The sequence below is a fragment of the Vitis vinifera genome, chromosome 14 (assembly GCF_030704535.1).
Source record: "Vitis vinifera cultivar Pinot Noir 40024 chromosome 14, ASM3070453v1".
NCBI classification, from domain to species: Eukaryota; Viridiplantae; Streptophyta; class Magnoliopsida; order Vitales; family Vitaceae; genus Vitis; species Vitis vinifera.
The window spans coordinates 8,117,228-8,136,464 of NC_081818.1; the positions used below are offsets into that span (position 1 = coordinate 8,117,228).

Here is a 19,237-nt window from a genome sequence, read left to right on the forward strand (position 1 = left end):
ATGACTTTGTATTACATTCCAGTAACATACAACTTTTCCTTGTGTAAATAAATTGATAAAATTAAAAGGAAAATGACAAGGAAAGCATGAAAATAAAAAGTATGTTTGAATAAATAATCCAATTTTTTTTTTTAATATTCATTTACTTTTCATAAAATTAGGACAAGTAAAAGTTACATTTTGTTGTCCCTAAATTGCAATGAATTTAAATTAACAATAGATAACTGGTTTAAATAAAATTTGGTACATATCATTGCTAAGGTGACATTTATTTTGTGTAACTTAGAAAAATTGATTTTAAAAAGAATTTTACCATCAAGATTTTTGGAATGGAAAAATGTAACCTAATTTAATCTCTTCTTTCATATGAGGATTTTAAAATAATAAATTCATATATTTATTTTTTTTATTGTATTTGTTTTCATATTACCTCACTTTGCATGACATGTGAACACTTCCTAACATATATATATATATATAAATATATATATGTATGGAAGATGACTTTTTCAAAGAATCATTTTTTTAAAAATGACTATTTAGAAGAGTTAAAGAGCAAGTCTTCGGGGGAAATAAAATCAATAGCAAAAGAATAGGATGGCGTTTTAAAAGAGTTATTGTCTCTTTCACAAAGTAGATATTTAATTTGAGAACAAGTGGGAAAATAAAATTAATAGCAATTTGCTTTTTAATATTTACATATAAGGGAAAGGATAGGATGAATTTTTCAAAGAATCATCTTCATAAAATAGATATTTAAATTGCAAAGTCATTATTTATCATATTAATTAAAGATAATGAAATTTTTTTTTTTAAAAAAAGTCATCAAAACAACCGTCATTATCTCCTTTTTTGTAGTGACTTTGGATATAGTATTAGATACATGATTAACAAATCAAAGGATTGAGTGCAATTAATTACAATAGATTTTTTTGTAGGTATTAGAATGTTGATAGAGGCTGGACAAAAAGGAGGTAACTAGGATTAAGGCCTAATGGAGTATTCCACAATGAAGGCCAAGAACAGGGAAGAAATGAGTCAGCTGCAAAGCATCCTCCTACCAGGGTCTAACTTTGTGATTTTCCACTGTATCATATCAGGGTGATCTGAACAAATAACCTTGTTCTTAACAATTAGTCATCCATGGCTTGGTAGTCTTTTCCGTAAAACCTCTTCATATTGGCTCGTAACCGATTCAAAATTCACAAAATTCATATAGATCGTTCAATGAAGTCCCCTAATCAAGTTCAAGGTAGTCTTTGGTTATTCTGGAAATATGACTAACTTCAGTACAAACTGTTGAAGTTACAGAAGAAACAAGCCATGCATAAATCACCTACACCCCTCTTCCAAATTAACAAGCCATGCACAAATCAAATTCCCATACATCAATATTATTTTACATGTCTTTTTAACAGACTGAATTCATTAAGACAGAAGAGTACATAACTCAGAGGTGAATCCTACACAGCCACTTCTACAGAACCCCAAAGATGTAAAAGGTCAGGAACAGACACCCAAGCACAAATGCAGAGGTTGAAAGCTCTGAGGAACTGGGTAGCACCAAATAAATGCCAGAAGTAAATGCTATCACCATTCCTAGGATGGAAACGTATGTGAGTATGGCTGAAAATTTTATGAAACGTAGAAGCAGATGATAGTTTCGTTCCAGTGAAGCAAAAAAGTGGAGAAACACTGCTGCAGTTGAGCAATAGAAAGCTATACCATCTGACAACAAGAAGGCCTTGAAGGCTATCTTTGTTGAGAGAACTGCTTTACCTTTGTCGGGGCCTTCATCATTGTACCCACCAGGTAGAGTAAAGCCTGCTGCAAAAGTGACAGTTGCTATGAGCGTCGCGACCAATAAATGGGTGTTGGAAATGTCCTTGAGACGATGAGATCGAAGTTGCTTTTCTTTCATGATTTCTCTGTTCCTATCAAGAAGTATACTCATATTGCTAGCAGTACGAGACGCGCCATCACTGCTCTGAGTACTGGTCTCGCTAGCACTACGATATATGCCATCACTGCTCTTTTGATGTCCATTGTTATCAGTCCACATATTTGCATTTTCCTGGTATCCTTCATTGTCACCATTTTGCATATATGCATTTTCTCTAATGACCAACCGGTGTAAACTTTGTCGACCACCAGCATGCTCCAACTTCCTCATGATCCAATACTGGCAGTCATTTGAAAGGAATTAGAATGAACTTTTAAAGCAAAGCTATGGGAAAATTTTTGAATCAAGCATTGAATCCAGTGGCTAGCTCTTAAAGAGTACATCAAACACATTGAATAATATTAGCCATCCATTTCAGATACTTTTTTTTTTTTCTCTTTTTTAAGTAATCGCTTAACAGATTGAATGGCTATAATCATTCAACATGATCTTTCTTTATCAAATATCTTCAGAGAGATATGAGAAGCCTCACCATGTCTAATTAAAATTTGTCTCAATCTTTACAGTAACGTACCTTGATTATTTCTCCAATATCCATATTTGACTGAACAATGTCAATAGTCTTCAAATACTCATTGTTCATTGCCCTTTTGTCCACTCTATCGTCTGCAGCCAACATATTCACAACCCCGTAATGTCCATAAATGGCAGCTAGATGAAGTGGTGTGTTACCTTCCTTATCTGGCTCATTTATGATACTTTCCAAGTTTGGCTTCTTCAGGATATATTTAACAACGCTAGCCTTTCCATATTGAGCTGCAATATGAAGAATTGTGCGGCCTTTGTTGTCAATCAAATCATAAACATCTGGAAGACATGTGATAATCTTTTCCATTACATTAGTGTGGCCCTCTTTGGCTGCAATGTGGAGAGCACAACTGTGTTCTCCATCCAATATGCCAGCAACAGTTTTGTCTTTCGTCAGTAACTTCTCAGTTGCTTCGAGGTGACCCAAGTGGGCAGCATAATGAAGAGGGGTCCACCCAAATTCATCTGGCTTTTTTATCACATCCTTCTTCTCTTCAAATAGTACTTCCATAATATCTAGACATTGGGAGAAGAAGGTTAGAAATCTTAAAAAGAAGTGGAAGAATCTACTTAAATAGCATTTCATACTTCACCAAAATTCTGTCGAGAAATGGAAGGCGACCAAAACACCATTTCCCCCATATTTTAAGCATAAAAATGTCCTCAATAATGATCCCCTTCATTTCCAAAAAAAAAAGGGAAAATCCTCATACATCTTGATAAATAAACACATGGCTTAATCAGTTGTATGGTTTGAAAGTCTTTTCTTTTTACTTATATAGGAATGGGTGTTCAAATTGGGTGAGAATGGAGAGAACTCTCCGCTCATAAGCTTTTTGCAGTAAAAAGGAAAAGGGAAAAAATCCAACTTCTTAGGCTATGTTTGGTTCCCGGAAAATGCAAGAGAAAGAAAATTGGAAGGAAAAATGGAAGGAAAGAAAAAACTAAGAAAAGTAATATAATTTTTTTTTTCACTTGTTTGGTTATCCATGAAAAATTTAAGGGAAGAAAAAAAAAAAGAATTCATTTTTTTTTTGTTTGGTTAATCACGAAAAAAAAAGTTAAGGAAAAATGGAAGGAAAACAAAATCAACAATTTGTCTTATATGGTTATCAATTTGTTGAATAATAAAATAAATTTTATGCTCTTATTTTCTAAAATTATGTTACTATACTAATGCTTCGATAATCTATATGATATATCTAGATTGAAGTAGCATGACCTAGTACAAAATTTACATTTATTATTGTTAAATTATAGCCATGGAGAATTGAAGTAATGTTAAAACAACATCAACAAAGAAACAGAAAATGCAAACCACATGAAAAATAAAATAAAAAAACAGAGAAAATCTCTACTAGCATATAAGAGTTTGACATAACGACTTGAAGTGACTTAATGATTTAATTTATTTATTTTTATTTAATCTAAATTTTTTTCAGTTGATTGTTTTAAAAAATAATTATATAAATATAAAAAATAATTAAAAATAAAATATTAAATATAAAATTTATTTTTAAAACATCAAATATAGATTAAAATAATTCCATACCCATTTTTGTTTTCCAAAAACATTAAAAAATTGTTTTTAAAAATTGTTTTAAAAAGGGTTGGCAAACACACCCTTATTGAAAAAAATATACAGTAAAAATAAAAAAATTATATATATATATATATATATATATATAAAAAGAAAAAAAAGAGAGAGAAGGGCCAATAGAGTGGGTTTACAGGGGGGGCATGTGCTCTTCCATTCAAACTTGCTTTCAACTATTTTACAGTTCGACTGTCTTAAAATCGAATGGAAAATGAAAGCGTTTCATTCAAAACGCTCGTTGATCTCCGAGATTTCGCCTCGGCTTTCGTTTTATAATGCCGCTCATCAGAGAAGTTTCGGAAGTTTTGCTTAAAACCCTACGAAATTTCCTGAGCCCTTATACTGAAGAACCAAGTATCTCTTCTTTGAAATATTTGTATTGATGCTTTGTTTGTCTCGTGAGAAAAAGTTAGGGTAAAGAATGGGAGTGAGGAGATTTAGAGAAGGAGAGGGGAAAAAAATGTAAAAAAAAGAGGATTTTTCCTCTCATTTTCAGGTAGCCAAATGATGGTGATGAACTTAAATGGATTGGGGGTTTGGTAAATTAGGCCTACACTATAGTTTTTTGTTGAGAAAAGTAGGGGAAAAATAATGGGAGATGAGAAAATTTGGAAAAGAAAATAACCATCTATTTTGAAGAATTTATTTCATCCATGGGAACTTGATTTGAAGAACGCTAGAGTTGTTGAAATCTTTGTCAACCACCGCAAAGCCTGGCGTAGGGAGGAGAAGCGTGTGGTGGACTAGATCCACGCCGCCGCAGAGGAGATCGCCTGCCTGAGGGCCAAGGTGGGGGAGCTAGAGCAGTTCGAGGTGGAGCTGAAGGCCATGGTGGAGGAGCTAACCAGGGAGGTGGGGGAGAGGGAGGAGATGCTCGGTGAGGACGATACACAAGCCCGATAAAATTTCCTCCAACTTTTCCCTTCTCTTTTTCTCTTTATTTTCCTCATTATTTTTCAAGGAAACTAGTTGGGAAAATATCATGATATTTTCTTTAATATTTTCCTTTATATTTTTTTTCCATCACATTTTCCATGTCATCCAAACTAAAGAAAATAATTTTTCACATGATTTTTTTCCTTTCCTTAGCATTTTTCGGGAGCCAAATATAGCTTTAGTAAACAAGAATGAAAAGGGCATAGGATCTTCTTACTTGAGCTTAATTAACTTTAAAAAGGGGACAAAAGGAATTGAAGTCTTATTAAAGCAGAGGAATTTACCAATTTTATCATTTTTTCCTTTGAAGTATCCTCGTACCCGAAAGAAAAAGTTCGTAACCACACGGCCATGTTTTCCCCGAAAGAAAAAGTTTGTAACCACACGGCCATGTTTTCCCCGAAAGAAAAAGTTTGTAACCACACGGCCATGTTTTCCCCGAAAGAAAAAGTTTGTATCCACACGGAGATGTTTTCCTTTGAAGTATCCTCCTACCCGAAAGAAAAAGTTTGTAACCACACGGCGAAGATTTTCTAGAGATAATTCGGGAACTTCTTGGCCTGCAGCATGATATAACAAACTAAAATCAGTGGTATCCCCATAAAAATAACAAAGAAGGCCAAAAAAAAAAAGGTTTGCCTTTTAGTTTGTTCATCTTGCATAAGGGATTGAAAAAAGGAAAAGGAAAAAAAGAAATATTTGTTGAAATAATTTTCAAAACTTCATTCCAAAAAAGGAAATAATGAAAGTTGATATTTTTCATCTTCTTAATTTCTTTTCTTCAACTTCTTCCTCATTTTTCTCTCCAGGCATGGTGGTAAGACTTGGGTCTTAGAAAGTCAACACCCAAATGCCTGAAGACTTGGGTCCCTTTTTTTTCTTTTTCTTTTTTGTCACAAGAATTATCACTGGTTGCATGCCCAAATTAACTTGAAAAAGTAAAACAAATCAACATTAGAAATGAAGATTTCAGATATATTCCTACTAACCAACATTGGATTGTGTTCCTGGAAACCATTCTCCTCCTAGATGCAGTCCAAGTCCATTTACAGACAGCTCGGGTATGGATTTACCCAGCTCAGGACCTACAAGTTAGGGAGAATCGAAGAAATCTTATAAGTATACAAAAGCAAGAATGAACATAAACTTTTATGCATAGAAAGATTTTGACCTTTATGGGTACGAATCACAGCTGCATGTAAAGCGGTCATCCCTTTCGTGCCCTCACAGGAACATTCAGAACTGTTTCCTTTCAACAGTTCGTTAGCAATCTTGAAAAACCCCCTTTCCACAGCCAAATACAAGGGGGACTCTTTATGATTATTAACCAAATCCAACAACTTAGGATTTTCTTGAACCAACCGGTTCACCACCTCAAGATGACCATTCCTCACAGCCACATGCAGTGCCGTATCAGCCCTCTCATTCTTCATTTCCAGTGCTTGCTTGGCATTTTTACTTTCAAGAAAGCACTTAACCATGTTACTACAGCCAGTTCTCGAGGCGATATGCAGCGGAGTGTCGCCTTTGAAGTCAGCTCTAGTCAGAAGCTCTGGAAACTTCTCAACAAGAGCTTCAGCAAAGCCTATGCACTTGAAATTGGCAGCAATGTGAAGAGCATTGCGTTTCTGGGATGTGGCTTGGCAAGGAATACTCTGGAGGCTATGTGGCTTCTGCAAGTAGTCCTTATCCCCAGTTTTAGCAGCTATGTAAAGATCAGTATCCATGTCTTGACAAGGGAAATCAGAATCCATGGGGATGCTTGCTAGGAATCTCCTTCTTTGCAGTCTACGTATATATTACTAAAAGAATAGACCAGTCCACATCAAATGGGGTACAGAGCTTGGTCAACAATAATTGCACCTCTCACCTACTGCATTAACAGAGCTCATATCATCACAAAAACTTTTTAGTACATATAAATAATTTTGTTTCATAAAGTATCATTATTATTACTTCAATATATATTAGTTTTATGAAGGGTTTATGATTGTAGACGAGTCAAAATTCATCCATTTTGGTTTTGTTTATCACCTAGTGTGGGCATTTTGGCTCTTTTACGGTGTGTCCATCGATGCAAATGCTTACACAAAGCTTCAATGAATTTTGTGGCACCCACCAAAGCTCCCAATTCAGAAATGTTGTTTTTAAAATAATAACAGAATTGAGTAATTTTCTTGCTTTCTTATCTCCAATGTTTTTGCTAAATACTTTCACTTTTGGAGCTTGGTTTTATTTCTGATTTCGTAAGTCCTAAGATATCTACTACCATGTACCTTGAAAGGTTGGTGTTGAATCTATTGATTAATTGTATATGTTAGGACAATGAGTCTTCATCATAAGTTAGCAATTTTGTTCCTTTTAATTTTTGGCTTAGGAATCTTTTTAAATAGTGACTTACTTTCTATTAAAGATTCAAGGTTGTTGTTCGATCAACTGAAAAGTCATATGTAAATCTAAAAAGGTTTGATTTGTGGCAAGTTAGGTGTTTAAAAGGTTTAAGTGGATTGGTATATTTTTTATTGGATTAAAAATGTTTTATTTAATATTTTGAAAATGCAAGGGATGCTCGAGTGGTGGAAATAGTGCTTAAGCGTTGGGACCACTCAAAACACTTATCCAACACTTAAGTGATCAAGGCACTCAAGTGGTAGGTAAGTGCGCTCAAGTGCTCGTCCCAAATCTGTGAAAATATGGTAGAATATTTTTGGATAATTCATGCAAATTGAGTTTGGAAACTTCACTATACCAATCCCCTAAGGCTTGGAGGCCTATATAAACCCATTATAACCCTTTTAGTATGAAGTGTATTAAAACCAAATGGAAGAATAAATAATCAAATGGAAGAATAAGACAATTAAGGAGAAAGATTACATGAAGATAGGACCTTATGCTTCAACAATAAGTAGCCTTATGTATGTGATGTTGTGTCCTAGATTAGATGTTTGTTTTACTGTAGGAATGATGAGTAGATAATAGTCCAATCCAAGTATAGAGCATTGGACAACGGTCAAGTATATACTCAAGTATCTTTAGAGAACAAGAGATTATATGCTAGTGTATCATTGTGATGAGTTGTTACTCGTTGGGTACATGGATTTAGACTTTCAATCTGATAGAAATTCTCACAAGTCTACCTTTAGGTTTGTGTTCACTCTAGTGGTAGGGTTGTTAGTTGGACAAGTTTGAAGCAATCCTATATTGTTGACTCTACCTTGAAAATATAGTATGTTGTTGCTTTTGAACCTGTAAAGGAAACCGTTTAGCTTCGAAAGTTCCTGATTGGACTTGGGGTAGTACTTTTGGTTATGTCACCCTTGATACTATTTTGCCATAACAAAGAGACGGTAGCACAATCTAAAGAACCATGAATCCATTGGAAATGTAAACAAATAGAGAGAAAGTATCGCTTGATACATAAGATAATAATGAGATGAGATATGGTTATGGAGAAGATTGCTTCAATGGAGCACCTAGCAGAACCCTTCATGCATGAAGACTTTGTCTACTAGAGTCTTTGATGATCATAGGGATAACTTGAGTCTCAAATGTGTTCCAAGCATGCCTTAGGGCAAGTGGGAATTTGTTGGGACTTAGCCCTAAAAGGTATGACATGACGTAATAGATTAAAATTTATTTATAATTTTATTTATCTATATTTCTTGGTTTTCCATTTATTATCTCATATGTGTTAATAGGTTATTTGAGCATAAATGTTCATATCTCTTACATTGTATATGACTTGGATGCATTAAGAATTGCACAAAGGATACAAGTCATAGGTTCGTTGTAAGTAGATAAGTTGTCTATAGTCAATTCAAAGATTTGGGAAATCTAGTAGAAATTATAGTGTAGTGCCTCATAATTTGAGGGATGACTTATCTTGGTCATCAAGATATCTTTTCCATGGTGAGTGCACTAGTGTATATGGTTACACATTGGATAGTACCCATGGTGAATCATGACACAAGGCTATCAATTATCATGATTCACTAAGCTACTATACTGCATGGACTCTAAACCTTGAGAAGATATTGAACATGTGCCCAATTTAATGAGAGTCTTTAACCTATAGGTGAGATCCTAAGGTGGTCATATATCCTTATGGATTTGGTCACTACTAATAAATGTCGTTGGCAATAGGTATTTTCAAAATAGGCACCCTGATATATCATAAGTTTGAGACTATGTGTCCTCTTGGGTGATTTAAAGGACATGTGATTTAGAAGACTATGGTCATAGCATTTCCTTTAGTAAAAATTTGACATATGCTCTTTGTAAGTAGAGTATGTCAATTGGTCACATAATAAGTGAGGTATATAATTCAAGGATTAGAGAAGTAATCTTGATAGGTAATAGTATTACCTTGTTAGATTATGATACAAATTCATAAGAGGTCTGTATGTAGTGGATAGTAGGTCACAGACACAAGTTTTGTCTCATTATTATTTACATAAGGTATTGGAGTACAATTGATTCTCTATAGTGGGATGTTGAATTAATTTCCAAATTGGATTATGAGAAAGTGAATACTCTTATGGGTTCAATGGTCCCAATTCAAGCTTATATACCTTGATGGCATAGTTTACAAGGGTAGGATTGACACTAGGTTCACTTTTATGCAAAAGAGTGTTTTGGTAATTACGTGAGGTTGTATAAAGGATAGTGAACAAGGTCTTTGGATTGATTTAATTGAATAATTCGATGGTTCTATGAGGTTAATTAATCAATTATGACTCATTTTGGCTAGATTAAGTGATCCAAGATCAATTAGGAAATCTTATAAATTCCCCTTTAAAGATTAAGGTTCCCATGACTTTTGAGAAGAGAGTCATCTTTCACCTCCAAAGAGTTTAGAGCCATAGCTTCCTCTCTTCAAAAGATCCACTCTTTGAAGTGCCAAGATTGAAATGTAGTCATTAGGCAAATGATCTTGGGTTTATAAGACCTCTTGAGACTTTAGGCTTCATCTTCACCGTGTGGATTAGATTTGGGAACGTCTAAATTGGAGGTAAAGTTTTCTAAAGCTTTTAATCTAGATTCTTTATTGTTAAAAAAAAATATTATTTTTGCTTCCATTGCTTAGAATCTAAAAGCCTAGGGCAGATTGCATGTATCTATATAATTCAGGGCTTAGGAACAAAGTAATTCAGGGTTCCCATCATATGGTGGGAAAGGTGTATCATTCTTCTTTGGTTTATGATAAGATATGTTATCGTCATTGGAAAATATGGTACCACTTTTTTATTAAAAAAATGAAAAAATAAAAAAAGGTAAAGCTAAAGTGTTTTGAAAGTACCACTATGCTAAAAGAATGGTACACTTTTAATACACTTTAGTGGTACCTTTTTTTTAATAAAAGAATGGTACTCTCTTTTTCAAAGGTTGTGTTGATTGATGTTATCATGTAATATCACCCACTAGATTCAAATTATTTCATCATTAGATAAGAACTCATGCACATAATGAGTGGTAACAGACCTTATCCTAAACAAAAGAAGAATGGTACATTTTTTCTATCATAGTGGTACTTTCAACTGAGTTCAATGGTACTTTTCTTATAAAATAATGATACCTTCTTTTCCAAGGGTTGTGTTGATAGGTGTTATTACACAATAACATCTACTTAATTCACGTTATTTCATCATTAGATAAGACATCAAGTACATAATGAGTGTTAACATACCTTCTATAAACCAAAGAAAAGTGGTACATCCTTTCCACCATAGTGGTACTTAATTTTAACGTACTTTAGTGGTACTTTTTTCATAAAAGAGTAGTAATCTCTTTTTCAAGAGTTGTGTCGATCAATGTTATTGTACAATAATACACCTAATTCACATTATTTCATCATAACATGTAACGAAGAATAACATGTCTTATCATAAACTAAAAAAGAGTGACACATATTTTCCATCATAATAGTACTTTTAATATACTTGAGTGGTACATATTTCATAAAAGAGTGCTACCTTTTGAGTCAACAAGGTGCACAACTTAAGTTGTGCATTACTTTGAGGTGCACTAATTTAGTGATCGAAGAGGATGCACTATTTTTTATTGGCACTCTTAAAAGGTGTCCAACTTCAATATGCAAAAGTTTTTATTTTTAATAAAATTAATATAAATGATTAAATGTAATTTATATATATATATATATATATATATATATTATTTTATATAAATAAAAATATTAAACATTTTAACCAAGAAAAAAAAATTAAAACTATGGTGAAATTAGAACCATAAACAAAAAGCTAAAACCATAATCATTGATTCTAATTTTCATATGAAAATTTAAAAATTTTTAAAAATATAACAATAAAATAATATCGCAGGATATTTTTATTTAATTTATATATGATTAGATTTATAAAACAAATAATATTTTTTTTAGTATGGATATATAAAATCTTATATCCTAAACCTCTAAATTTTTTATTATATATTTATTTTTATATTAAATTTGTTCTCATTAATTATTTATTATACATTATTATTATTTATTTAAAATATCCATAAATAATTGAAATCAATAACTATAAAAAGATGAAATGGTGACAAATTTTGAAATTAAAAAGATTTCATGAAGCCAATACATTAAAAAAAAAAAAAACATTGTAGAGTGAAAAAAAAAAATTTCATATGGTATGGTTGATTGTCACACGATAAAGTTTTTAAAAAATAAAAATTGTTATAGTTCATGGTAGGTAGGAGGAGAAAAGGGTAATTTTAGAATTTTGATGAATATAACTATTTAAGTGTATATTTATAGGATTAGTTTTTGTAAGTGAGAAGTCAAGTCAAACCTCTAAAAAAAAAATCTTTTTTTTTTTAAGGTGCACATGATTATATGATTCTTCCTATCTCAAGGCTGGGGCCCATGCTGAAATAATATGTCAATAACCCTCCATAAAGTAGAGTTGTAAAGGCTACTTCCCTTCTGTCTCTGATATTTCAGTCTAGTGTGGCTGCTTTTAACGCTTCATCTACCTCATCTTCTTTTACGTTGAGCGTGGAATCCACCATCATCTCTAGCCTCAGCATATGATTTGAACTTAGGAGTACCCACACTGACTTTTCAAGTTTTGTCCAGTTGAGGAAACGTTGAAAATTATTTAGCAGAAGACTGATAATGCAACCTTCTTCATAAGATGGGTGATTTTTGAACACTACTGTACTCTAACCAAATACCATTTGTGCTTATATACGTACGTAAACGTTATAACAAGACCAATCAAGCAAAATTATCATTTTGGTGGATAAGGGTGTTTTGAGCAGCATTAGTACAAAAGAATCAATTCTCTTCCCCAAGAACAGACGAAGCTCAGTTGTCCAAAAGTGGGGTAGAGGAAGACTGGAAGAGCAGTCCTTGTTAAAAGCCGATAGCCTTTTCTCTCATTCCAAAGCATATGATGGACCCTCTATGTCCCCTCATAGGTTATTAAAAACGTACCAAATGGGAGGGCCATCTTGTTGGAGCACCGCATATTTGACAAAATATCTGAAGACCTTCACTGAATAATCCAATTCTGGATTTGGCTGCCTCCTTATCAGTCTTTCTTTATAGCCCCAATTATTTCTACCTTTTGGGACGGTGGTAGTGAGCAGATAATATGGCTATCGAGATGGGATTCACACTTCTTGTGGAGTGGTAGTTGTTGAACGTCTGGGTAAAAGGAGCCATCTCCACTGTGATACAGTGGATGGAATATCTTTTCCCCTTTATTACGCAAATACTTGTTTAATAAGTTCTTATTCTCCTGCGAGTAACTTGCGATTGATTGTTTGAATAGGTAGGGAATTTGTTTAAATTAGTTCCCCATCCATGCCCATTAGAGGTTCTGAAATTCATTTGTAACATTTATGATTTTTTGGAAAATAAAAGACCTACTCCAATAATACCAATATGAATGGTACCACCAAACTTTCGTACGTATCTATAAAGAAGGAGAAGGTGCCCAAACAATGTATCCAGAAAAAAACATTCAAGAAAATAATCCCAACTACTAGATTTCAACAAGTAGGATTTTGAGCATAAAAGAAATAAAATAAAATAAAAATAATGACGGCTTCGAATGACATCACTGACCCAACGCAGGCAGAGGAGTTAGGAGTTGCGTGGAAATTGTGAAAGGCGTAGATCACGCCACGTGGAAGCAGTGGAGACATGGCCAGTAGGATAATTAATATCCATGTGGATAACAGAGTGGATCAAAACAATGCCATTCCCATCATGAATGAACACTCATTAACTTCTGCGTTTACTTGACTTTTGAGAGATTTGCAAAACATGTAGAGAGAGATATCACTGGAAGAGTTTTCTTCTCATTAATCATGTTATGACTTTTAGTAATAAAATAAGTATGCAGCTGTTTAGAAAGAAAGATCAGCATGGGTAGTTGCAACGCGCAACAAAAAGTCCCATCAGACTTCTCATCCCTGGGAATCTTACACTCGCTAGGTAGACTAATCAAACCAGGACCCAACTGGTACAAACTACTGTTTCAACCACTCAATATTTAAGGAATCGCTTCCTAGTCACTAAGAACATAAACTAATCAAACCCAACCTGGCACAGGCTACCTTATCGACTAGTCAGTACTCAAGGGATCATTTCCTAGTCACCAAGATCGTTAATTTAGAAAATCTTACACTGAAAAATGACCTATTCATCTGCATGAGCATATGCTTTTCACATCCCACTGAATATAATCTTAACATCTGTTTCATTAGTATGATTTTCTCTTAAGCTATTGACTTCAATATTTACTAGGAAACGATATCAAAGGGAAAAAGATTACCAATTCAGAAAAATGTAAAGCAAGGTACAAAATACTAGATGGAGATATCTCAAAGAAAGAAATTCTTTTCCTATAGCTAAACTAATGCACACGATCAAATCTAACACTGACATTTGTTCTTGGAGCCAGACAGAAAGCCAAGTACAGATACAGAGTGTTTTCAAGATGAGATTATTTGGTGTTTTTAACTATTTAAGTTGAATGATGAAAACACATGACTTCAACAATGACAAACCAAATTGGTTAGTATCCTGCTTAATAACCGTAGTTTGCTCCATTCACCGGGCCATAGCCTCCAGTGTGGCTTGCATGTGCTGGGTTGGATGCAGGAGATGCATACATCGAACCATGAGCTGCATAAGAATTATAGCCTGGGTCAGCAGATCCACCAGTTTGGGCCTGTGCTGGTGCAGCAGCTTCAGCCATAAAATTCTGCAACACAAACAATCATTACAAGCAGACAAGTCCAATTTGATTACATAATGAAGCATTGACAAAGAATAAACAAAATTTTAATGGAAAAATCGACTTTTTTGGTTGAGTAAGATCCCAATAAAACAATAATTAAACAATTCTATATTATAAGTAAAAATCAATGATGAAGCTAAATGGAAAAGAATGAAGTCCAACTGTCTGAATTGCTGACCACACTTAACATTTCAATAATATATATCCTATAAAAAAAATTCTTTAATTCTTTAATTCTAGTAATAAAGTCGGTCCCACCATACCTACCCCCACACGCACCCAAACACCACATACAAGGAGACATCAGAAACAATGATCTAATGCTAAGCAATGTCATTATGCAAATGGAAACTGCAATATTAGCAAAGACAAACCAACAACTTGGTATCAAAAACAGGGAGGAAGAGTGCCTGTATCAGTTGCTGAGCTGCTTGGACTTGGGAAGCAGTTCCATTGATTCACGTGGCTACAAAAGACTCTTTAGGAGAAAGTTGAGGAGTTCACATGTGTATAGGAAGATTGATTCACAAGGCCCTTGAAAATTTTCTATTTAAAGCTCTTGTAAGGAAAATGGGAGACATATCTTCCTTCTCCATCATTCCTTCTTTTCTCATTTCTTTTTTCTTGATATAAAGCTAAGGATTCTCTCATTTCTTTCTTCTTCATTGTAAGTTACTTGATTGAAGCCAAAATATGTGCTCCAATGGCACATATATGATGTTATAATTTATGTAATATAAAAAGTTCAAATCATCCAACTTAACTTAATTTCATGCTATGGCCATAGTTATGGATCTAACTTTTATTTTGAGCCTAATTCTAAGTTTAAGGGATGACATAAATGGATAAGTGCAAAAGTCATTATCAACCAAGAAAGTAGAAGGGGTTAAACTATAACTAAGAGACTCAAGACTTATGAACCATGAAAGTCCAAGAAAGGGTGTAAGAAGCAAGCCATAGGCATGAAATACCAATAGTAGATGTTATGGATTGAGATAGCAACTTCCTCATGATCAAAGACTGGAAAGTTTTTTTAAAGAACTTAGAATAAAATGTTGTTTTTAGCTACCAAGGCACATATATGACCAGAAAATTCAATTAAGGCAACATATTTCTTCTGTCTTTTTTTTTTTTTTTCTTTTTTTTCAAGTTTCACATATGTAAAGAGAAATAAAGCAGTGGAACCAATGCATAATCTAAAATCATCGAATTTCGATGCACATACCTTTTTTATTTTCTCCCAGATCCATATTTGATTGGACAATGTCGATAGCCTTCAAATATTTCTTGTTTGATGCCTTCTTATCCACTCTACGATCTCCGAGCTTTGACCCAAAATGCTACACTTTAAAAAAAAAATCCATAAAGTAAACCTAATGTGAAAATAATGCCCAATCTAGTGCATTTGTGCCACATAGATTGCCACATCATAAAACCGTAATTGGTAACTACGGTTTTATTTTTTTAAAACATTCAAAACTGTAGTCACCAACCACGGTCTTAACTTTTTTAAAGTTAAAACCGTGGTTGGTAACTACGACTTTGACTGTTTTTACAAATAGTCAAAGTCGTAGTTACCAACTACGGTTTTAACTTTAATTCTAAAACCGTAGTTGGTGACTACAACTTTGACTATTTTAAAAACAGTCAAAGCCGTAGTCACCAACTACGGCTTCAACTTTAATTTTATATATATAAATAATTATATTGCTTGATTTAAAATATTTAACTTTAATTTATTTAAATAAAAATATTATATTATTTTGATTTTAGATTGACTAAAAATATGTGAGTGGTTTAATAAAAATATTTAACTTTAATTGATCTCATTATTTAAAGAATAATAATATATGAAATTAAATAATTGATGTCTTTAATTTAATATAAAAATATTTTGGTTTAGTTTTATTAAAATATTTGACACTATACTCAATATAAATATAATTAGTTATAAATATACTATTTTATGCCCTCATAATGAAGAATATTATATTATTTTGTAACTTTGTACAAAAAGTAAAGCCAATTATGCATTTGTACAAAACATAATATGACTTCAAGTGGGTAAATAATTGGAAAATTACTTAAATACAACAAAAATAATTTTATTTTCTCCAATTTTTTCCTTTCAAAATGGGATCAAAATGGAATGGAAAGGCTTAAAATTTTAAACTTAAAATGCCAACCTAATAGAATTTGTTTTTCCACTTCTTAAAATATAGAATTGTAGAAAGAAAATACCTATGTTTTTCCAATCAATTCACCATTTAGTTTAACTGTTTTGGTAAATAAATGAAAATGCTTTTAGAACATTTTTGTAAATTCATTGAGAATAAGAAAAATGTTCCTTATTGGGTTTTAACGGGAGTTTTGGACAAAAATGATTTCTTCAAAACAAAAAATTCATAAATTAATTTTATTCTCAAAATAATTTTCAATGTGATGTGTGTCTTATTCATGAGGGTATTTACATCATAAAACTGTAATTGGTAATTATGATTTTTGATTTTTTTTTAAATAGTCAAAATAGTAGTTGGTGATCATAGCTTTAAATTTAAACCTAAAACCAATTTTTTTAAGTTCAAATTTTAAACCATGCGAATGTTCAATTTTTTAAGAATTATTTTGATTGGAGGTTAAGATTGTAAATTAGTTTTAATGCATTATTTTTTCTATATTGATATAGTGTTGTTGTAACTAATTAGTTACAAAATTTTAGATTGTAGAATTGCTATATATATATAAGTTCAATTTAAGTTTAAAATTGATCATATTTTCATTTAAATATATAATAATTTGTTCATAATAATAATAATAAAAAGTTAACAATATAATGCAAATGAAAATAAACACAAAAACTAAAAACTAGTCCTCAATGAGTGCCACATGATGGGGTGGGTCTTCCTCTTTCTTTGCGGACACCTATGATACACAGACATCTTTGTGGAATCTAACTGTGCAATCTGCCATGTCTTAGTATGTATAGGTTGAGATGGAGCTGATGGAGGCAAGACTCGACGTCTACGTGGACCACGATGTCTCCTAGGTGGACATACATCTAACTATGTAACATGTGTAAGGGTATGATGCATGGTAGTCTCTATGGGAAGAGGTGTAGGTGATGGTAAAGTGGTAGATGGTGGGGTGATCTCAGGTACAGTGATATCTGATATGGTAGCATCTAAGAGAGGTGATATAGGAGATGAAAGAATGACATCTACTATAGTGGTAGCTGGTGCAATAACATCTGATATAGTAGGCTCGAGGAGAGAAAATATAAATGATGATGGTGAGGTGACATGTGGTGTAGTGGTCTCCTCGAGACAAGGTAGAGGTGATGGTAGATTAGTAGATAGTGGGGTAGTCTCTGGTGTAGTGACATCAGGTATAGTGGCGTCTGTGGGAGGAAATATAGGTGATGGTAGAGTGCTATCTGATACGACATGCTCTAAGGGAGAAGGTCTAGGTGAAGGTGATGGTAGGGGTGAAGGGGGAAGTGTGGAAACCTCAGGCGCAAATGGGGTAGATGATGTAAATGGTGCTAACATGGTCTCGGGTGGATGCATAGATCATCGAGGTTGTCGACCAGTTCGCCCACCATCTCTCCTACTATCTCTCCCTCGGCCTCGAATAGGCTACATCCTAACTGTAGTGGCTAACACAGGTGGTCTCATAGATGGGTATGATGATGTAGGCGACTGACGGGCAAAATGTATGCGATGGTCCTCACCAATAACATGCAAAATATCAATAGCAATCCGATGAATGTCGCCTAATGCACCTGAAGTAGGCTCAGCAGATCGACTAGCAATCTCAACCATACCAGTGATCTATTAAAAAAAAAAAAAGTTAAACAAACGAAGATGATTTTTAATTAATTAAAATTTAATAAACCATTTATAAATTAAAAAAATCTTACCAACAACTGAGTAGTTGCTGCTGTACTATGATACCTCATCTGATCTCTATAGAGAGGGGGTGTGATCAAACGTCGTGTAATACGTCGGTACCACTCCATATATGGATCATGAAACTGCATAGCACCCACCATAGGTGGTGCCGTCACAATACGCTCCGCACAACTAGCTCATAAGGTAATATACTGTGCATGAAATGCCTCCCAATCATACTTATGTCGTCCTCGCCTATCCACGGAATGGAGGTGTTGCTCTATGGAACAAGATGGAGGTATCCCTTGTTGGAGGCCAAACTGTCGCAACACTCGCTCCAGTCGATGCCACTCGACAATGTCAAAGCAGATAAGAGGTGTCATCATCCTCCAAATCTCCTAGTCTGCTAGAGATATCGCTGGAAGATGGGCAACTAAGTCTCCCATGTAAGGCTCCCATAAAACTTGTTAAAATCAATATTTGAAATTAATAAAGTTAACGTTTATATGGTTAACAATAGCACATTAGATCTTATATGTACCTGGTCATGGGTCTGTGCATCTAATTGGTCTCGATAAAATGTCAACACACGTGATGGGTTTTGAGCCCATGATAAAGGTACTTTCCACCTACATCCTAACAGATCAGCTAGTAAACCCTCGTGTAACAATGCCTCATCCTGTAATCCCTGCTCTAAATGCTCAGTTGGTAAATCATCAACTGCATCATGCTCTAAATGCTGGGCTGCTGGAGGGGCTGGTGGTTGACCAAAATCGAGTTGACCCAGGTGGAGTCTCTCCCAAGACCATAACTGCAAAAAAATGTAACATTAAAATTTTACTTAAATTAAAAACTTGAAACAACTAGAAATTTCAATCTAATGTGAATAATTAATTATACCTGTAATAGTGTGACACATCCAGCAATATCGGTGGCACCATCCAAACTCACTCGACACAACTCCCTATATAGGTGTGCTAATACTGCACTACCCCAACTATACATAGATGTTTGAGTCAAGTCTCTAAGAAGTGGGAGATAACACATATGT

At 33.7% G+C, this 19,237-nt stretch overlaps 1 protein-coding gene across 1 annotated transcript; it reads right to left on the bottom strand.

Annotated features, from left to right (window-relative positions):
- Window positions 1–1,347: 1,347 nt before the first annotated feature.
- LOC100267205 (ankyrin repeat-containing protein ITN1) lies at window positions 1,348–6,829 on the bottom strand. The gene is made up of 5 exons (XM_010661824.3): window positions 6,196–6,829; window positions 6,014–6,109; window positions 5,309–5,584; window positions 2,478–3,007; window positions 1,348–2,182 (listed from the first exon to the last, which is right to left on the bottom strand). The coding sequence occupies exons 1-5, from the start codon at window positions 6,776–6,778 to the stop codon at window positions 1,478–1,480; spliced, it is 2,190 nt and encodes a 729-aa protein (XP_010660126.1). The 5' UTR covers window positions 6,779–6,829; the 3' UTR covers window positions 1,348–1,477.
- Window positions 6,830–19,237: the final 12,408 nt, after the last annotated feature.